Source organism: Manacus vitellinus, unplaced genomic scaffold (genome assembly GCF_001715985.3).
Source record: "Manacus vitellinus isolate BGI_N305 unplaced genomic scaffold, ASM171598v3 scaffold_3_pilon, whole genome shotgun sequence".
NCBI classification, from domain to species: domain Eukaryota; kingdom Metazoa; phylum Chordata; class Aves; order Passeriformes; family Pipridae; genus Manacus; species Manacus vitellinus.
In genome coordinates this window covers 37,707,252-37,729,978 of record NW_021940535.1, presented here as the reverse complement: position 1 = coordinate 37,729,978, position 22,727 = coordinate 37,707,252, and the positions used below count along the sequence as shown (strand labels likewise).

Here is a 22,727-nt window from a genome sequence, read left to right as displayed (position 1 = left end):
AGAATCTGGCTTTTTGGGAGAGCTGACTCACTGCCCTGAACGTCCTTGGGAGTACCCCTTGGGTCTTGTGATGGCAGGCAGGAAATGCAGCAGTGTCAGCTTTGCTAGCTCACTTTTATTAAAAATAGATCAGGGACAAGGTTAAAGTGGAGTATGGCACCCACACAACGGGCTTACCAGCTCTACCATCTTCCAAAAAGACATTACTTGTAATTTAAGTTTATTTTTATCAGCGACAGGGCTGTGTTCAGTAGCAGAGCCGGTTCCCCCTCACGCTGCCCGCCGGTCTGACTGGCTGATGCTGTGCTCTGCGGGAAGTCTGGCAGAGCCTAGAGACGAACATGCATCTCAGCATCTTAACCACAAGCACATCCTTCCTCTCTGCTCATCCCCCAGCTTTAAACAGCATTAGTAGGGGGTTTTTTTCAGTGTTAATGGGTTTGTTTCGCTTTAACCTCTGCCTATTTTAATAAATAACTTGGATATACTAGGTGGAAAAATAATCTGGGGAATTTTTTTTTTAGTGACTTTGGGCTAGAAATGAAGGGAGCTTGGTTTCCTGCATTCTTTTCATTATTGTTTCATCTTAAATTAATTCATCCAAATCTCCTCTCCATTCTTAAGCATCCCACGCACTGGATTCCATCGTCCGGTGTTGGCAACATCCTTGGATCCACAGTCCCGCCTCTGCAGAATTAACTCTTGTCCATGGGACAGTATGCTCGATTGTTTTTGATAATCTCTACAGCTGTTAGCCTGGAATGCTTATCTGATGTTTCCCCTGCTCGTTTGCATCCTAAACCACTTACTGAGTGGAGTAAGGAGGCCAGAAAGAAAATCGATGCATGCTGTGCAGTCATATTGCAGTAAACAATTCATTGTGAGCTTCAGAAAGTGTCCAACATCATTTTTAAGTAAATCAGGCGAGCACTCCAGGATGACTCCTCCACAGAAGTGGAGTGTGGGATGGGTAAATGGTTATAGCTCCATCTCGGCTGCTTGGGTTGTTTTTTTCCTTTTATTATAAATTTAAATAGAGGATCTCTGTTAAAGGGTATTTTAATATATCAGAATGTTCTAGATGCAACACAGTAATAATTCAGAGCAGCCAGACTAGAATCTTATTTTTTCCAGAGTTCATAGGTGTCAGGATGCAGTTTAATTATGGATTCATAACTGTTAAAATGTTACTAATTGCTTAAGTGGTTTTGAGCAGTTATTGGAAGAAAAAGATCGCTTTTCTAAACAAAAGCAGCATTGTGGGGTCTCAAACAATTCACAAATTCCAGCTCAAAAAAATAAATTTGGACAGTTGGGGAACTGAGTATTTTTGCCACCTCAGTGCACAGCCCAACAGCAAAAAGAACTTTTGGCCATTGTGAAGATCTTAAAAGGGCATTTCAGAGTCCACTGTGGTGCTCACATTTTAATGCTGTGCTTTCCAATATGTACATTTTGGAGCAGAGAAAAGAACCTCTCAGATTCTTTTCCTTACTGTGTCATAGGAAGAAAATAAACTTTATGAAAAACACCATCTCCAGTGAGATTATAAGCAATGTCTGACTAGTTAAACTTACAGAGGACATTCCAGTAGGCTGATGTTAGCTGCCTTTTATTCCTAGCAGAAGGACTTTGGGATTAAGGGGAAATTATTTTATTCAGAGTATTCATTAGTTCATGGCCATTGATAATTGCAGCACTCATTGTTCTGCAACATTTTCTTTCTAAAGAAAATCTGTTCTTCCCTAGTATTGATTAAAGGTTGGGGGAAGGAAGAAAGGTTGTTCATTGCTCTTAATGGGCTTATTTTTTAAAGTCTTTTGATTGCAGGAGGTACTGTTACTTCCAGTTTGCTTGACCAAATACCCTGAAGGAACTGCTCTTTTGCTTGTTGGCTTGCTGGTTTTTTTGAGTAAACTTCAAGCTGCTGCCCTTTAAAAACAGAGCCCATTTGCAGTGTCTTAGTACTGAATCCAGTGGTTACTCTATCTGTCTTTCCTTAACACTGTTGCAAATCACTTCATGAGAGAGTTGATAATCGACTAATGCTCAAACATCAAGAATAAGAGGCAGTAGTCTTCTCTGGCATTTGCCAGTTCTAAGCAGAATTTTGTAATTCATGTTCATTTGATGCTTTTCTATATGTATGAGGCGTTTGTAAACATTCACAGTAGCTATGTAAAATGCAATCCAGTTTGACTTCCTCTAAGATCTGATGTAAGCCCTTTGTTATAAGGTATGGATTGTGTTTCGACTTCATTTATTGTCAGTCACTTTGACAAACCACATCTTGGAAGAAGCTCATGCAAATCAGTGTTCAATGCAAATCAAGTATTGAGGTAGAGATTTTGTCCTGTCTCCATTTGCTGCATGCCCAGTAAACATATGCATTCTAGGCCATTTCAGGAGGGATAAACTAAGGAAAGAGCTGCATGTCATGGAGAAGAGGCAGCTCGGTGGTGCCCTTTTGGGCATAGGGGATCTCCGGAGGTGCTGCTGCCAGCAGCAGGGCTGCCTTGGGCCAACAGCTTCACCACACTCCTCTTTGCAACCCCACTCTTACAGGAGTTTTGGTTTATTTTAGGCCAAAGAGCTGCCGACATTCAAAGACAATGATTTTATTAACGATGGCCAAAAGATTCATATTGATGAGAATGACAAAAAGATGTTCCTTGAGAAACTCAAAAAGGATGTTGAGGTAAGAATGTACCTGTTCACTTCAATGTGATTAAAATGTGTGGCAAATTACAGATATCCCAGGAAATCATACCTGTAAGTCATTGATGAAAACTCTTGTTTATAAGACTGTAAGCATAACTGTTTTAAATGAAACACAATTTAAACTTTCAGGAGTTGATCACTGCTTTTGCTGATGTCATAAATGCCTTGCTGCCAATAGCTGATTGCCATACATTGTTCCTGCCTTGATGATGTGATGTTAAAATGATGGTACTACTTAGTGCTTAAGCGCTTTACAAGCCTAGTACTTCCAAATGCTCCCGAGAGAGGTGAGTGTTGTTAGTTGTATTTTACAGGTGGAGGTGCACCAGAGCTGAGACCATACACAGACTGTTGTCCACAACATCCCCCCACTCACAGCCATGCATGTCTTATTTCATATTAGAAATCCAGTTTTAAATCATTCTTAGTATCACAACAGCAGAGTGCTTCAGTAATTTGTGTACAGCAATTGGATTCATTATCATAATGTAGTCATTTATCTTTCATACAAATTTGTAATTGGCTGAATATAGTAAATACTTAATAGAAAAGTGTTACTGTATGAATTTAATGTAATATAACTGATTTAGTTCAGCTAATAAAAGAAAATAAACATCAGACTAACTCATTCACCCAAGTTGCCTTTAGTTTGCATAGTTGAAAATAATTTGTGTATTTTTGTACTAAACACAGTATTTTGCAGCTTTATATTCAAAGCCTAAAATTTGTTTTCAAGGGAAAGGCACAGACTTGGAAGAGACTTGATAGCAAAATGTGTCTGTGAGTTAATAAGACTTTCAGCTATTTCTGTCAGAAGGGCTCTATGAATTGACTTGTCTAGTTCTTCAGATCTGTATCTCATTAGCTGCACAAAACAAAATACTGTTACTTCAGAATCTACCCAATAATTTGCTTTTGAGTAAGTCTAACTTTCCATCATAATAACTGAGAAATTTATGGTGGTGATGATGATGAAAACATAAATCTTTTGTGAAATATCAATGTGTCTTTAATTTGTATTTAAAGTATTGTGCTGGAAAACTGCTCTATGGATGTTACAGCTCCGGAGATAAGTTTATTTGGGTTAAAATTTTTGCCCTTTTAACATGAACTGCTGTTGCTGTCTAATGCTTTTATACAATGAGTAGATTGCAGATAATATCTTAAGAGTGTGCAAGGAATGTGGAAGATACTTTCCTACCCCAGGAACTGGATTGTGTGTGATCTTCTACACCATTGGGAATATAGTTACAGATTCCAGATCATGTATTTAAAATTTATACAGAGAATTGTTTAATATCCATGTAAACCACCAGTGGGAAGTGGCTCCTGATTTTAACAATGGCAAGCTGTTCTTTAACCTTGTTTTTCTTTTATTGGTTCTTTTGCCCTGGTTAAATATACACACTGATATACACACTTTGTACCCAATGTGTAAACGCTCACATTTCGCTACAATGAAAAGAAATACACAACACTTAGAATATGATTATCTTATCACATAGTATTTATAGTTACATATATTATGGAATAGTATTCTGAGCTATATTACTTTATATCTGTTCTTGTTCGTCATTAAGTTTTGTTTCTATGTTTCTCTGTATATTGCTTCTCTATTTCTCTCATAATCAAGTCATAATGTCCCCTTCTCGTGTTCAAACACAAATACCTATTGCTGCTGTTTGGATACAAATACCTATTGCTCTGTTTTCCTGCCTCCTGTGTGGTGTCTCACGTGTCCTAAGAAAAGACATGTATTTTTTCCATTTTAAATCAGATTATCTTTTCCCTGCACTGATCTCCCTAAGTCTTGTTGCTGTTTAGCAGTAGCACACTTTTTTACAAGAGCCGTTCTCTTCTAATTTGCAGTTCACTCTTTTTTTCCCCAAGAGTCTGTTCCCTTTTGTGCTGTTCTGTATCAGTATTGGTAGAATTTTTTCCTCTGTTTACCAAGTGCCTAATGATATGCCTGGAGTTTTTCACACCATTGCCTTCAGTCTCATCTGTTCATGTTGCATATTGTTGTACGTCATCTCTTCAGACTTAGATCTCTTCTAGTCTTGTGAAGTCTTTTGCTTTATTATATTGAAATCATTAAAAAAAAGTTTCTTCTTTCTTCTTAAAACCTCAATCTCACAATGTTTCTGCTAGTACTAGAATTTGGAGTCACTTTGTTATCTCTGGTTCGTCTCTTTTTCTCAGAATCAGGATTTTGACAAACTGTAGTTTCTCATTACCTAGTAATTTATACTCATCTCTTTCATCACCATCACAATTGCTGTTCCAAAGTCTGGCTTAAATCCTTTCTTCCCTGATCTGCTCTAACTTCCTTTTTATAATCATTTAGAGTTTCTAAAAACTGAAATAGTTTTTATTTTCAGCCACTTTCTCTGTATACCATAAGCATGGACTCCACAAGTTTATACAGCATCATTTCATGTCTTTGTGGTGTAAAACTTCATGGCTTTCCACTGCAAGAATATTTGAACACTTTTTCATGATTCTTTAATGAGACTTAAAAGGAAGTAAGGGGTCAGATTCAGCACCAGATCAAAGCACACTGTACGCCTGATAGCATAGAGTCTGGTCTGGAAATTGAGTGCTGTGTGCAGTTTTGGGCACTACAAGATAAGAAAGGTAAAAGGCCATTAGGGAGCATCCAAAGGGCTACAAAGATGGTGAGGGTCTAGAGGGGAAGCCATACCAGGAGCAGCTGAGGTCACTTGGTCTGTTCAGCCTGGAGGAGACTGAGGGGAGACCTCATTGCAGTCACAACTTCCTTGTGATAGGAAGTGGAGGGGCAGGCACTGATCTCTTGTCTGTGGTGACCAGTGAGAGAACTTGAGGGAATGGTCTGAAGTTGTGTCAGGGGATGTTTGTTTTGGATATTATGTCCAAGTATTCCAGAGGGTGGTTGGGCACTGGAACAGGCTTCCCAGGGAAGTGGTCACAGTATTAAGCCTGGCAGAGTTCAAAAAGCATTTGAACAACGCTCTTGGGCACATGGTGTGACTCTCGGGGTGGTCCTGTGCAAGGCCAGGAACTGGTCTCGATGGTCCTTGTGGGTCACTTCCAGCCCAGTGTATTCAATGGTTCTAGCTGAAACACAAGACAGGAGTGACTGTCATCAGCTTGCAAGCACACTGGTCTTCACTACACAAAAAACTTTTTCCTTGAGGATTTTGGGAGAGTGGGCTACAGTATAAGTTTCAACTTCTCTGTGTGCTGTCACTATGTCTTAATCAAATACCTCTTTGCTAGCTTTATCCCTTAATCCTCTCTTTTGCTCTCTCTTAGAAGTGCCTGTTTTTCTTAACTGATGACACCTTTGTGTACCTTCTGTCTGTAAGTGGAGCTTGTGTTTTTCAGTGATACTGATAGATTGCTTATTATCACTTCCTAGTTCCTTGCTCAGTTAAAACTCATGGACTACAGCTTGCTGGTTGGAATTCATGATGTTGAAAGAGCTGAACAGGAAGAAGTAGAGTGTGAAGAGAATGATGGTGAAGAGGAAGGTGAAAGTGATGGGACCCACCCCATTGGAACCCCTCCAGACAGTCCAGGAAACACGCTGAACAGCTCACTGCCTTTGGCTCCAGGGGAATTTGATCCAGCTATTGATGTTTATGGAATAAAATCCCATGAAAGTAAGCAGTAATAAATGTTTGTGTGTTAAGATGGTTTGATTCTTGCATCAGAATCCTAAAGTCTTTACAACCATGTAAAGGCAAATGTAAACTGCAAAATAGAAGTTCACTTTGCAGAAAAGGAAATTTGCTCTTTGGTGCAGCAGAAAGCAGAAGATTCTTATAATGCTTAGGTATTCAGTTTCAGCAGTTCTTCAGCAGTTAGTTCATGGGTTTTTCATCCCTTTTAGGAAATCTAGTATCTATAATTGTTCCTTTTCTGGCAGATAAGATATCACTGTTAAATACAGTCTAGAAAGAATGAGAAAAGCAGCATTCCAAGTTATATTTCACTTCTTTGATTGCTTTTTGAAAATTTGTACACTTGTACCCAATTTCTGTGTTCCAGCTAAGAAAGTTGTCATATGGAGTGTGTAAGAAGCCTGAAACTGGGTTTGATATTAGTGTGTGAAACTAAATGAAACTAGTTACCTGTGGCTGTTCAAGACAAGAAAGTTATCTACTTGTTTGTTTTTTTCATAAGCTTTGACATGAATAAATACAAGGTTTTATTCATAAAGAAAATATGATCTTATTTGTTGACCCAGAAGCATTACCTTTCAGATAAAACTTTATAGTTTTTACACAAAGGAAGATGAAATCCATATTACTTTAACTAAGCAATAATTCCTATTTCTGTATGCTGGTGTTCTATTTTACAGTAATTTAGGGAGTTTTGCATTTTATATGAATGCAGTTAAACTCTCAGTTAAGGACAGCTTGAGCCTGTGGTCTTCACAGATCTTGATTCTGACTGACATTGACCTGTCTTAGATTGAGTCTTATAAAGTCTCCTGTGTTAGAGGGAGGACTCGTTACTAAGATGTTTCCAAAGTCATTGTTACGGCCCTGTGTTTGCCATTTGCAGATGCACCTAGGAAGGAAGTATACTTTATGGCCATTATTGACATTCTTACTCATTATGATGCAAAAAAGAAAGCTGCCCATGCTGCAAAAACGGTAAAGCATGGGGTAAGTATCTGGTTGTCTTTTTCCTCTTACTCCATTTATATTCATGCATTTTTGTTGCTTAGTGTCCTGATATAGGACAATTCAGTAGATCTAGGGAAAGGGCAAATAGATAGAACTTTTTGCTAGTTTAATGTGCAATAAAAAAGTACAAAGTAACTGCTACAGCTTACATACTGAGAGTGGAACTCTTTTTTCAGCCATGTGCATAGCTTTCTTGCTCAGAAAGAGCTCTAGTGAGATGCCTTTTTAGGACTTTGTCCTAAATTTGTGAGATGCAAACAAAACTGTTCACCACACTATGAAAACTGCCATAAATCTTATTTCAGATGCAGGACCTTAGTGATGGTTTCATTATTTAGGACAGCCTGTTGAAAGTTAGTTCTTCAGCATATAATGTGGCTCACTCTACAAGACTTCTTCAGGGAAAAAAAAAGTATAATTTGCAAAATTCAACATAAAATGTACATATTAAGTACTCAGAGACTGTTCAGTGAAGACTACTGTTTGAATGCCTTGAATTTATTTATTTTGACTGAAATTCTCCTTAGCAGCAGACACCAAAGAACCATGGTGAAACAGCCCAGTTTTCTAAATTAATGATTTATATCTACCATTATCACTCCTGTGGTGATTTCAGGTTCAAATTTCATGAACTTTTTAAAAAGAGCATATTCGTTCATGAGGCTAAAATCCCTTCTCTGTCCAAGTATCTAAAGGGTCAGGGCATGTGAGGAGTTTTAAGCAAAGGGCTCAGGGCTTTTTATTTACAGTAGAGAATGATGTGACCTGCACAGGCCTGTAGAAGGTGTTTTTTTCCTCTCTAAAACAATGCTCTCATTACTCTCTGCTCTCAGGGCAACTGAAAGTTGATGCAGACCATATGCAGCCATTATCTGGCAATTATTACTTAACCTTGAATGTAGCAGACTTTAAAAACTCACACTTCTGGCTTAAATAAGGGATAGAAATAGATTGTGAATAACAACTATGATTATTGAAGCTGATTGTGATTTGAACTTACTGCAAAACATTACTTTCATACAACCATTTTGTTTATTTTGCTTTCTCCACCCTTAGCCACCTGATGCTGAAGTTCATTCATTAATTGCATGCACGCAATTTACCCCTTTTGGTAAACAGGAAAAATATGAATAAAAATGTGGCTAAGGCTCTGTAAACCCCAAATAAAAATATAAATTAAATCATTACTTCATTGAAGTAGCAATTGTACAGCCTATTCAATTAGTCCAGGTTTAAAATCATATATGTTGAAAAAATGTTAATATCTGTTACCATATATTTCAAACCAGGTTATTTAACATTCAGATAACAATATATGTTACACAAATGTTGACATGCCAGATCTGAGTATGGTAATTCAGTCTTCTCTATATGAAGGCACTGCTGCTCAAGAGACCAGAACCTGTTGGTGAATCAGTGGATAGCATGGTTAATTGTGCAGTAAAAATTCATATAGGAGACTGAAGTACAATGAAAGTAAAGAGAAGTATGGAAAGTAAAAAGAGTATGTTTCAGAAATGGAGGACAGGTGTTACAGTGGTGAGAACCAAAGTATCACTGTATTGGTGTGAACCCTAAAAAGGCATCGGTAAGATTCTGCTTGAGGAGCATTACAATTTGTATTTCTGGTATTCTGTATTGTCTGGTTCTGAGACTACACATGAAATTTACTGTAACACCCTCGGTGACAAAACATTAAATAAAACACTGGTTCTTCCTTCTTTCCTCTCCCCTCCCGATTCCCTGTATAGGCTGGTGCAGAAATTTCAACTGTTAATCCTGAACAGTATTCAAAGCGATTCTTGGACTTTATTGCCAACATCTTGACGTAACCTATCATGTTACATAGGACAGACACAAGACCTGGGGACAGCAGCAGTGGCTACAAGTGTAGGGGAAAAAAGGAACTCAGAGAAGCGCTCATCTTGCAGAAAGCAACCCCTTTGTTTACATCTGCTGGCAAAGATGACTGAAGTGGGGTGGAGTACTCGCTTTAACAGCTGCCTGATATTCCCAGCATAGTTCTAGCTATTTCTGACTCTTTTGTGTGTGCAAAAAAAAAATTTAAAATAATTTCAATAAATAGAACAGCTTACTCAGAGTGCACTGTGACAGATACTCTGATGCTACCAGCTGAAACGGAATAAAAATGAGCAAAGAGGTGTGGGGTGGGGGTGGGGAAGAGTAAATGCATGTTAAATCTACAATATTGATATCAAGTTGTAAACTGTGGATCAGTTTATATTTTGAACTAAAAAGATACATGACAGTATTCTTCATGATGATGATGATGATGATGATAATGACAATAATAATGATCTTACTGCGAATGTTACACTTATACCCTGCACACTGGCACTCCTTAAAAAAGCAGCTGCAATAGCCCTTGGTGCCAGAGGCTTTTCCCATTTGGTTCCTAGCAGTTGTGGTTTTTCCTTTTTTTATCTCCCTCTCCTGTTTTTGTCTTCTTTTCAGCACATTGCATCAGGAAGTTGAGCCTCTCAGAAGTCTGAGAGCTGGCATCTCTTATCTTACAAAGAGCTGATGTAATTCATGCTGTGTACATTTTTGCTATAGTAAACTTATGTTAAGGGAAAACTTTGCTTATTTCACTTTGTTACCTGAAGTTTTCATTTGTTTTCTATTCTTGCAATATAGAAACTAATAATGTTACAAGTGTAAAAAAAGCTTGTCTGAAGAAGCGCATAGTTTTGGGCAATAGTAGCTCCATCTTTCACCCCTCCTGAAAGATGTGCACACTGATAGAAATTCCATTCACTTGTAATTTACTGGGAATTTGAAGTTTAAATGCTTATGTTGTACTATTGAAACAGCGGTATTTTATTATAGATTATCCCTCTAAAAATGAACCCTGAATTTTACTGTTTACATTATTAGGAAAGCAGGGATATTTCTGAATTTCAGAGCCGTGTACAATATATGACTTTTGAGTTTACATGTAAAGTTATTTTGCAGTACAAATGAAGTAATCTTTGTCATCTTCCAAGAGGTAATGTGCAGTAGTGTACTAAAGTGAATGTCTCGCTCACCTTCGTGATAGACTCTTTTACAATAAAATAAGAAAGGATATTTCAGAGGGATTTTTCCCAGGATTGTCTTTCAGCATCAAAATTACCTGTCCTACCATTTACTCAAGTTTGATTGTATAGTACATTGCCTGAAACTGTGCTGATCATGTTTAACTTGTTTAAAATTTTTAAACAACATTGTATTCCTTCTCCTCTTGTATTTTTCCCTGAAAGACTCCATGCTTGAAAGAGACAAATTTACATATGCTTAAAAGTTTATCTACTTATACACTGTGCTAAAGCTGTGCCTTTAAAATTTCTTTATTGAAATTGTTAGATTTTGTAGGCAATGTAAGAGAAGTCAAACCTCCCCATCGTCGTTTATAAGTGGGATCAGGAGTGCCAGCATGCCTTCTCCATAACTAATGTCAGTGCTGTTCAGCCTGCAACTGTGCATAACTTACGTAGTGGTTTACTTCAGAGGAGCCTATACAATAGCAACCCATTACACTCTCTTCAGCGGCCAAAGGCAATACTATCCCTGTTGCTGTGTACTAATTTTTTTTCTCCTTTCCCCAACCTTTCCCACAGGATTTTTTGTTATGTTTGACTTAGTGATGTCTGCAGCACTGTAATGTATGTGTATACTTTTGTATTGTATGTATTTAAATAAGTTGGTACTGTGGCTTGATTTTTTTTTTGTCCTCTCCCTGTACACCCTGGTTGTCTATGTTCTCTCCCAGGTTTCATTTTCTGAAGCATTCTGTGGCTTCTGAAGGTATGAGGCCACAGGGAGACCCTCAAGTGAAAATAAGGTACACATACTTGGAGTACATTCTTAATTGCGGCCAACAAGTGTACATTTTTAGATCATTTTACACATTTACAGTGAAGCATTCTTTTTGTCTGTGTAGCATTTTTGTCATTCATTCTTGTTGATAAACTGTTTATTTGGACAGGGCAAGGAAGACTCATTATTGTGTATGTTAGTGCTTAGATTACACTCCAAACATGAGCAAGGCTTTATAAAATAAAGCACTTTGATGACTCACTAGGTAAATCCTTCGTTCTTGTGTTTCACCTGTGGTTTTGATCGCTTACAGATGGATTTTGGATGTTAGATGCCTGTATTGCAAAGGGAAAAAATAAGACAAAACTTAAAAAAACCTGGAGTAACTTTGCTAACTGTCATCTTATGCTAAACCAGTTTATTTAAAAAGTACTTGGGAATAAGCCCAAACTTTCATGGGAAGGAGGGAGGGCCTTCTAGAATTTCAAGGCTTTTACTGTCAGAGCTTTCAGCGCATGATACAGACTGCGCCGCACATTGTGGGTAAATGACAGAAAAGTGTCTTTTTGTCTTTATTCTGACTTGACTTTTAATTCTTTTAATACATTTGTCACTTTTCAGTTTATTGCACAGGTGTAGCAAGACAATATTTTCAGCAGTATTTTTACCTGTAAAATACACGACTGAATTAATGATAAGGTAGATATACCCCAAAGACAAGGGGGCTGAGGAGAGCTATTCTGTTAAAAGTAGGTGAAGTGATAGAGAGGGGAGATATTCAGCTTCTTAATTACTCACTTAATGATGTCTCTAGTATTAATCTAAGGTTGTACTTCACACAGCTGCTCCATCTGCTTAGGGTTTAGTGTGAACGTGGTGCTCAAGGAATGCTGCTCAGGTTACGTGGACCATTAGCCACGGTGGGCAGCAAGCAGCTGCAGGACCTTGTCTTTAGCAGAAGTGTCTATATGGCAATGTATAAGAAAAGAATATCTTTTGTGATGAAGTATTTTCTCTCCATCTCACCTGAAGAAAACCTGAAGGCAGTGATTCCAGGTAGGAGATCCAACTGGCTTGTTAATGCAAGAACCGTGACAAAAGAAATATTTAAATTAAAAATTCTTGGAAACAGTAATTTTTTATGTCAACTATATAACGTAAATGTATCATCTGAATTTCTAGCTCACTCCCTTGTGCCTGCTTCTTTTCCAAAGTAATACTAGTTAGCAAGTGCCTGCATGGAGTGGGACCGTTGCATTCTGATGGCCTCATACCCTGCCTTTATCCAATGTCTACTCTATAGGTGCTGTCCATTTGGTTTCTTTCAAACACATATATTTAATGGGGAAAAAAATATAAAAGCAGAGAGCAGTTAACTTAAAGGAGAAACCTGTTTCATCTCTTTCTGTCTGTCCTGATTTCTCTATGGCAGGAATTGCTTCTGGATAGCAGCATATCCCTTCCAATACCAAGTGGCAAAGTCCATTCATGTGATATTAAAATCATTAATAATACCTTCCTTAAAACTGTTAAAAAACAGGTCTGGAAAGGACTCGAAGAGGTAGTTATAGTCTGTCCCAGAGCAGTTCAGCTGCAGATAAGCACTGGTGAAAACTGGGTTAATCTTTCTCAAGGAGGGTAGGTACATGACTTCCCTGTGCCATCCCCTCCCATGCCTCGCTAGCTCTATCATTAGAAAGATTTTCTTCTAAAATCTTACCTGACTACATTACTACACTTTAAGCCTATTAATATTTGTTCTATCTACAGTGGACCCTGAGAACAGTTTATTCTCTTCCTCTTTCAGTTTCTCTTAATGTGATCCTGCCTCTATGTACCGAACAGTGTAAATATTAGCTTTTGCACATATTAAATTGAATATTCCCTTTTCTTATTTAACAAAATGATCAGTATGGCTTGAGTGAGGCAGAATGGCCTATTCCATTTTTTGTAATGCCTAATTTAAAAAAAAAAAAGTTAAAATGGTGCTTCTTGAATTTCTGTTTTGAGAATTTTCTAGCCATCCATTTACCATCTAATAAAAACAAATTGTCATAAATGCCATTTGAAGAGAATGCAGTTTCAAAATGAGCACAGCTACTGCTTGGCTGTAGTTGTTGCTGTAACTGCAATGAAATCTTCTCTTTTCCCAAAGTAAACAATATCATGATCTTAGCTTTTCTAATGATATTCCCTTTTTGTGGTTTCTAGTCTCATCTCTGTTAGTGATCCAACGTAAAATAATTATTTGGTCGTAACAAGATACAAAAAATACGTCTTTGCAAGGAGGCATAAATTCATTTTTACCCAGTGTTCTGAATGTTTCTAAGCATTTTAGTTATTGCTCAACATGCTTTGAATTTATAAAAAGCTCCTACCTTGTTCCAACACAATCTGATTCATTCATAGTGACTCATTTTATGTAGCAATGTGCATCCTATTGGAATAAATGGCGTTTGTAAAAACCTTGTGTTTTAAGAGATTTGGCACTTCCATACAAACCTGGAAAGTAATTCAACTCATTACATTTCTAGTATTTCATATTATCTCTGTGTAGTGGTCTGTGCTGTGGCCCAAGGTCAAAGCACTCCACTTTCTTTTCCGTTTTATGTATTTTTAAGTGGATGCATAAAGCCATTTTGTTACAAGAATATCTTGATCACTCTTAATGTCTAGAGTGCATTTGTCTCACCAAGGCAGATAGAAGCCCAGCTGCAGTTGCTGGGCTGACAGTGATTCTAGTTTGCCTTCCACCACCTGAGGACCACATGCAGGGTCGTGTTTGAGTCTGGTTAAGAGAAAGTCCCATGTTCCCAAGACATGCCTGCTTATCCCAGCAGCTTGGATTCAAGTGATGCATAAGAATCCTTTCTGCCAAGTAGGTCTGATTAATTAGTGCCTACTTTAACCAGACCCATAATGCTAAATTGAACTTTACACACTGGGTCAGGGCCCTATCTTCCTTCACACTGTGGAATTGCATAAGAAAACAAAATATTTTCTGCCTTGAAGAGCTTTACTCTTTTCTCTTAGTTCAGTAGTAAGTCTTAGATAGAAATTTATTTGTACATCAGCTGCACCAAAGACTCTGTATTTAGGTGTTAAAATATCAAATTGTACTGTGCAGTGATGATCATCTCTTTATAGGGTACAATGGAAAGAATCTGCTTTTAGTTAAGCACAGTGATATGCATGTTGGCCTGCTTAGTACTGCTCTGGTGCTTCAGTCAGCAAAGGTCTGTGTGGAAGGAAGAATTACAGTATGTGATCTGATTACACTGTAAAGCACTCTGGAGCAGCAGTTTGCAAGTTGTGTTTCACATGCCACAAGCTGCAGCATCTCTGTGCTGCTTTTTCACCCCAGGATGCAGGAGAGTAGGATGGCACTGGGTCAGTTGGAAGGAGGAAAGCTGAGTATGCATTTGTAGCCTTGAAACTGGAGCCAGCAGTACAATGGTGCTTTTGGAGGTCCTGGTCTGGAGGGAGAAAAACATACTTTGTGTACAACCTAGTGGTACTTCAGGAATTGTGGTGTTTGAAACTGCACCTTGGATTTAATAATGTCCTTAAAAAATCTTGTATCACTCCTCATGGCAATTCCTCTGTCAGCCATGGGCCTGAACTGCAGTGCAGCTCCTTGCTGAGCTTCCTGCCTACCCTGACTGTTTGGCTCTCAGACAACCAAAGTGTGGCACAGGGCTCCTGGGGGCTCCTGGGGCTCCTGTCAAATGCAGCTCCCAGAGCAAGAGAAAGTGGATGAAAATAGATAGTCTTGCCTTGATATCTATTCTAAACATTTTCTCGTGCATTGTGTAGCCTGCTGATCTTCCACACCAGTCTCCACATCAGACACACTCCTCAAAACCACGCTTTAGGAAAATGCACATGTGGGTTATTTTCTGCGTTTGTATCCCTCTGTTCCTGCCTCCTTCACTGACAGATGGACGTGTCTTGTTTGCCACCAAATTGCAGGACAAAGTGGATAAAGCCACCCAGTTTAGTCCTCTGGTGAAGATTGAGTGGGGATGGACACAGACGCTGCTTCTCCACCCAAATTTGGCAGCTAGGGGCAAGCACAGAGCAGTCAGAAGACTGTTCCAACACAGCTGCCTGCCTGCACAAACCCCTCCACAAACAATGGCATCTGACAGACACCTAATAAGCCGTGGAGTAGTGTCCCACCACTGCTCCAAGTTCTCACCTTCCCAGGAGCATGAGTGTTGAGCACTTATCTTCCTTGATAGCTTAATCAGACAGGACTAATCTGATAAGAGAACTGATTAATTTGCTTCTAGGGAGAAAAGATCACAGATTGCAGTAACAAGGGTTTAGGTAAGGGGAGGGCATAAACCCAAAAGCTTAACCTTTTCTTAAGCAGCAGAGACAGTACTGAGGCCAATAGGGGGAATAAACCTGAGAACAAGAAACAAAATAGAAAGAAGCTACAGAGAACATACTCCCTGAGTTTGGCATTATCTGCAGCTGCTCTAGGGTCAGGGAGGACAGTCCTGTATGGATTTTTCTTGCAGAGCAGAGAAAAATCTCAGACCATAAAGATTATGATGCAGAAGGAAAGGCATAAAATATTATATTGACAACACCATAAAAGCATTTTACAATAGTCCCCTTCTCACCTGAAATAATGGGAAAGGTGCTGTGGTGTAAGATTAGAAGTAGAGCAAATCAGAGAGAACTGATCAGCCTAGAGAGCAGAATGATAGCACCCCATAGAAAAACCCAGCATCTTTAAAAGCAATGCAGTAAAAGCTTCAAGGAAATACCCAGGCAAAACATAATTAAACTGCTGAACTCGTGTCTTACAGTAGTATGTTAATACAGGAAAGACTGAGTAGGAGGATTGCCACATGGAACATTTTTATGATCAAAATAAGCTCTTTCTGTGACCCAAACCAGTCTGTGAAAAGAAACACTGTTTATTTGAATGGGATTTTCTTCTGATAGAAACATTTCCTCATGCATTATGTAGCCTGTATCTCCCACCTTTTTAACTCAGTTTCTTCATCACAGTCCTCACAAACCTTTTGGCTTCATTCAGAGTACCACGTTGTCTGGCAGACAGACAGATGGTTTTCACAGGTACTTTTGGGCAAGGAGGAGGGAGGGCTGATAATAAAGAACAGGCTTTTCGGATGAGAAGATGGATGTGAAAAGACTGTAATTCTCTTAAGGGCCACTATGAAGCAGCCTCCTCCTTCTCAAGCATTTGGGGTAGGCTTGAACCCTCAGTCCAGCCTTTAGGTTATCAAACAGGACTAACTTGCCTTCTTGGGGAAGGTGCATCATCTGTCTCTCCAATTCATTAGGTGCAACTGGTGCTGCAGTGGAAGAGCAGATCACAGCTAATATCCTAGAAGTCACCCAGTCTGATGGATATAGTGCAGTTGCAAGCTCATGCTTTAAACGAATGGCTATTCTGAAATATAAATGTCTTAAATACAAAATGCTTTCCCAAAATGGGTTTCTGTACTTCAAAAACTCCAGAGAAGAGCTGCTGTCCCATACATTCCTGTGCTGGTGAATAGGGCTCATTATCCAGACCTGCACTGAAGGCACAGTGCCCTGCATCACACTGAGCAACTTTTACTACATTTACTAGCAAGGTTATTACTAAAACAGGATTTGTTGGATTGCTGACAAACATGGCTTCAGAGAAGGATGGAAGGAAATTACAGAGCTGTTGTTAATAGTCAAATTCTATTACATATTAAACTAAAAAATAAGCTTTTTCAAAAAGGAGAGAAACAAAGCAGGTTTCACCCTAGTAAGGAGGGGAATACATCCCTAATTTAGAGCGAGGGGGTGGGAAGTATTACGCAGTGAACCATGGCCAACAACAGATGCCCAGAAGATGAAGGCTGAAGATGATCTTCAAACAGCCAAGCTTTATGCTATTAAATGAATTATAAATCAAAACTATCCATTTAAATTAATCCGTGCTTTATAGGCACGGACAATGTAAAGAATGCAGCTGGGACATAACAGGATCACAGGAACACAAGTCAGGGGGTAAATGAGTTTCACAAGCTGTGAGTAAAACAGAAACCCTGCTGAAGCCCTGCTCAGAGAGAATTGTGCTCACTGAACCTCATGGGCACCAGGGCAGGTGTAGCTCTTTAAGGCAGCCACAGCCCACATAAATACAAGGGAATGTGTCTGGGAGAAAGGAGTGGTTGGAAAGAAAACCAGTATACTTAAACTGTTGTGATTTCCAAACGTACATTCGTTAGTTACATGGGGCAACTAAAGAAGAGAGTTTGCAAAAGGGATTTACAGGACTTGCCAGCTCCTAGAAAACGCAATTTCACAGCCAGCCATAACTGGAGGGCTGCATTTCACAGCTTATCCTGAAAATAAAAGGTGGAAAAGTTCAGATAGTTCACAGAAACCAGCCAGGGATCACATAAAAACATATTTCCAGACATTTTCTACATTTTTTGACTAATGTTTGCATTTAGGTCTTTCATATGATACAGATATTGCCATGAAGTCTCAGCTAGGAAATTGGTTTTAGATTTTAACAGGTGAACTATTTCTAATTCTAATTGCTGCTTTTTTGCTAAACAAAGTGGTTTTAAACAGACCTCCTTTGTAGCTTAATGTTGTTTTTAAGCAAGCTGCTTACAATAAGTGCTTTAGTCTATTCTTGTTTATTCCACAAATCAAAATTTTACCTTCCAAACTAACTCACAGCCCAGAGGGCACTGCTCTGGTTTTTAGTCACTGTAGAAGAAAATGGTCTCACCTGCTTCCCTTGTATTGTCCTCTGTATAGTTATAATCAGGTTTGGCTTCAGCTATGACTTTCCTCTAGCAAAGATTTACAGTGGTAAAAAATAAGTTGTACTATTTCTGAAGTTCACTCTGTCAAGCATATGTCATTCCTTCAAACCATTATTCACTTTGGAACACATTCAACACATCAAAAGAAATTCAGAGGCATTTGAAATATCTTCTAACTTACAAATAATTCAAGTTAGAAATTACAACTTGATCTAAAGCCCAGGAAACACTCCATCTAAATTCAATAGTTATTGAAGCAGGTTCTTCAAGCATAACCTTTTCATCATCAGTGACTCACAAAAGTTAGTCCCTGTGAAACTAAAAGGTGTTACTGTTTTAACAGCACCAGCATAAACTCATATTTCCAGTCTTTCTTACCATGGATCTGGATATATCATGGTAAAAGTACCTATGTTGTTAGCTCATATCCCAGTATTTATTTGAGGTGCTTACTGAAGTACATTCTGCTTTGTACAGTATGACTGTATCTGTACTAAAAGCTTTACCCCATGAGTGAAGTTGTAAAAGGAGAGTCAAACTTCTCACCAAAAGATTTACTAAGCATAACTATGTTACGTATAATTAGTTAGCAAGACAGATGTTTGAGCAGACCTCCTGAACAGTATCCTTGGTCCCATTTGTCTAATGCTCCTGTAGTACTTAACAGCCAGCTCAAACATCCTTTCAACTGTCAAATAAATTCCCACAGACCAGATGAGAGCAGAACAAATCCAGCTCCAGCACACACGCAGAGTATGTGCTAGCTTTCCTACAGTGTAATTAGTACCATACAGCTTCTCTATGCAACAGGAGAACTCTCTATCCTAACCAAGGCAAAGGAAGGCAAGGTCACACTCTGTGTGTTAGACCTTCTTCTCAATTCCAGAAGAAAGAGGCTTAAATACATAATTTAAAACACAAGCATGACCATTTCAACTCTGAGTGGACTGAAATGGTGTAGTAAGATGATGCTCTTCAGCTTGAATTGCTACAAAACCTTGCACGAGGAGTAAGACATGGCAGAAGCTTGGTTTACAGCCAGATACAAAAGCTTCAATGAAATAAAAACACAGGAGCAATATTTCTTTCACAAATGTATAATATAAAACTAATTTAGCTTAAAGCCTTTTCAATACTACTGATTTTTGATTGAGAAAGAAATACTATAAAATCAACTTGAGAGAATATTATTGAAAAAAAGTTGGAGAGCAGACTTCAGTCTTAAAAATGTACATGGCAGTTTGCATCACTGAAGAACCTGTTCCTTTGATAAGTATCTTATCTGTAATATAGACCTATGTCAATGCACTGCTCCTACATGTTCTGATACAGCAAGACATGGAAGAGCCTGCCCAATTGTTCTGCTGACTCTGTTCTGCTGTCTTGCTCTGGTAAAGGTGGAAATAGTGCCAGCAGACTAATAATTATGGTTGCATTTATGAAAATAAGTTGGAACAAGAGTCACAACAATTCTAAGCATCAAACTTTTTCACTCACCAAGTTGCATCATGCAAATGAACAAAGTATGTGGGAGGTGAGCAAAAGAGAAATGAAGGCTGACAGCTGTTAATGTACTTGGATGTCACACACCAATGGATGTTGTTAAAGAGCAGAGTGGTGTCAATTCCCATTTTTGCAGCTATGGCACACCCCTTTATTCACGCAACACATGATACACAATTATCCTGCAGAGGTCACAGAAGTCAGCTATCCCTTTCATCTCATTCACATCAATTAGAAAAATATGCCAAGGTTCACTGAGATTTTTTTTTTTTTTTACATTTTATGGCAGTTAAGGGACTAATTCTTGACTCCAGAAGTTCACAGCTTGCTATCATGTCCTCGGGGTGAGGGTGGGGACTGCAAACAAATACACAGCTGTTCTGATAACAACGTGAAAAAAATATACATACCTTTGGTGTATGTGCCAAGGAAAGGTTATTAAAGACGCCCCTGGAAGTCACAGTCATTCTAGAGAGAAAAGATAAGGGCAAAGAAAAAGGATGTTCATGGCCTGACTGGATTTTAAGGGAGCAGTTTCACCACCCACAACCAGCTGCTTGTAGGGCAGAAGCACTGACTGTGCTGGTCCTGGGACAGTACCAGCTATTGTACCCAAAACATTCATCTGCAGCAATAGTATTAGCTGTCAGTGCATATTTCCTAATGTGGTGACATTCCTTCTACCCTCTTGCTTTTGTTTGGGCTTTAACCTTGGAACCAGTGCAAATCTATCCACATCAATGCAACAAACAGGAGGAGCCAGAAGCTGTTGTGCAGCAGGAAAACCATGACATATTTGCTGTCACAGAAACATGGTGGGATGGCTCACACAACTGGAGAGCTGCAGTGGGTGGCTATAAACTCCTCAGAGCTGCAGTGGGTGGCTATAAACTCTTCAGAATAGATAAGCAAGGAAGGAGGAGAGGTGGGGAAGCCCTGTATGTTAGGGAGGGTTTTGACTGTCTGGAGCTTAATGATGGTGCCAATAGGATTGAGTGTTTATGGTTAAGAACCTGTCAGATACCATGGTGGGAGTCTGTTATAGACCTCCCAACCAGGATGAAGAGGCAGATGAAATAGTCTATAAGCAAATGACAGAAGTCCCACAATCACTGATCATGGTTCTCCTGGGAGACTTCAGCTTATCAGATGTGGGAGTCGGTCTTTTCTCCCAAGTAACAAGTGATAGGACAAGAGGAAATGGCCTCAAGTTGCACCAGGGGAGGTACTGGATATTAGGAAGAAAATCTTCACCAAGGGGGTTATCAAGCCTGTTCCAGTGCTGGAACAGGCTGCCCAGGGAAGTGGTGGAGTCCCTATCCCTGAAGGTATTTGAAAGACATGTAAATGTGGCACTTAGATTTAGTGGTGGACTTGGCAGTGCTGGGTTAATGGTTGGACTTGATGATCTTATAGGTCTTTTCCAATGGAAACAATTCTATGATCTTTTTCAGTGTTTTGTTAGGAGTCCATCCTCAAAACCCCTCCTGTCCTCTGCTGGGCAGCTTTCCCTAGCTTCTTCTCTGGAATGCTTTTTATGCAATATGTGTATTTCTACATATACAACAAAATTCTGGAAATATATAACTAGTTGGAGGACCACACGGGATCCAAGTATTTCTTTGGCATTTAAGTCATAGTGTAAAGTTCAAAACCATAAATACACATGTGCAAAAAACTGAACATCTTTGGATATATAAAGTTAACAATTTCTTTTCAAGCTTCCTTTTTCTATTACTAGGTTTGACTGTAAAACAGAGCCCCTGAATGAAAACATGCTGCATTAGATCCTCCCGTGCCATTTTAGGTTATCACCTCATCAAGAGAGAAATCCTCTTAAAATTAAAAATAGCCTCCAGATTCAAGACTAGCCAGCAAAATTATTCCCAATGAAAGAAAAAAAAAATTCATTCTCCAGCTGATTTATTAAAACAGGCAAAGCACATGCACAGTGTGTACACAGCAGCACACTCTGCTTTCAGGAGGAGAACAAACTTGGACACACACGCTGCCTCTTCGGGAGCTCCACATTTTCCACTCCATCACTGCCTCATCATAGCTTATGGAAAGACCATGCAAAGCCATAATGAAAAAAAATTTGGGTTTTGGGGTTTTTTTCTGGCCTTACACAGCCCTCCTTATCTCTCAACAGGAGCTGAGTACCCTGCAATTTTCACTTTAAGGAACAACAAGCCTAAGATAAAGCCTGAAGTCTTCCTGCAACAATCTGCACTGAGCTGCCCTAGCCCAGGTTTCCCCAAACATGTCCCCTTTTCCAGCTACTTGTCATGTGGAAATGCAGTGCATTTTCTGAAGTTCTTGTCCAGATCAACTGTGATAGGAGAAGGAGTGCTGGCTTTAAAGTAAAGAGGAGACAGTTAGATTAGGTATGAAAAAGAAATTTTTTACAATGAGGGTGGTGAGGCACTGGAACAGGTTGTCCAGAGAAGTTGTGGGTGCTCCATCCCTGGAATTGTTCAAGGCCAGGCTGGATGGGGCTCTGAACAGCCTGGTCTAGTGAAAAGTGTTCCTGCCCACGACAGAGGGGGTGGACTGAAAGGTCTTCAAAGGTCCCTTCCAACCCAAACCAACCTGTGATTCTAACTGTACATTCACCCACCATAGGTCAGACACTGCCTGGAAGCTTCAGATTTGCCATTAATAGACTGCACAACTGATTCACACATTCACAGTAAGCCTGAAATACTTCCCAAGTGCAAAATTTATTGCACATTTACAGTAAATCCGACTCTTCCCAGAAGCTTCAGGCTCATTGCACAGGCTAAATGCACTAAAAGTGTAGCAATTTCTGTCTGGGAAATCCCCTGCACACAAGGCATGGTGTGGCATGGCAGTCTGTAAAATGAAACGCATCATGGCAGCTGCATTGCTGATGGTGTTAGGCCTGCAAGACACAAGGAGACTAACCTGTATTCCATAATGTAATATGGAGCAAATCCAGGAATAACACCTCCCTCCGCTTCTCTAGATGCTGTACAGGAAGGTGCATCAACTGAAATAACTTTTCACTGGCAGTTGCACTTTGACTTCTATCAGCAAACAAAGAATCATAGAATATCCTGATTTGAAAGGGACCCACGAGTCCAACTCCTGGCTCTGCACAGGACAGCCCAAGAATCCCAACATGTGCCTAAGAGCATTGTTCAAATGCTTCTGGAACTCTGTCAGGCTTGGTGCTGTGACC

General features: G+C 39.3%; 1 protein-coding gene across 2 annotated transcripts in view; it reads left to right on the top strand.

Annotated features, from left to right (window-relative positions):
• Nucleotides 1–11,489, top strand: part of PIP4K2A (phosphatidylinositol-5-phosphate 4-kinase type 2 alpha) — an 87,137-nt gene extending 75,648 nt beyond the window's left edge. For both annotated transcript variants that reach the window (XM_018075763.2, XM_018075765.2), the window contains exons 7-10: nucleotides 2,585–2,698; nucleotides 6,125–6,368; nucleotides 7,276–7,379; nucleotides 9,152–11,489. In XM_018075763.2, the coding sequence (XP_017931252.1) occupies nucleotides 2,585–2,698; nucleotides 6,125–6,368; nucleotides 7,276–7,379; nucleotides 9,152–9,232 (543 nt within the window). In that variant the 3' untranslated portion in view covers nucleotides 9,233–11,489. The remainder of the gene's footprint in view (nucleotides 1–2,584; nucleotides 2,699–6,124; nucleotides 6,369–7,275; nucleotides 7,380–9,151) is intronic.
• The last annotated feature ends 11,238 nt before the right edge of the window (nucleotides 11,490–22,727 follow it).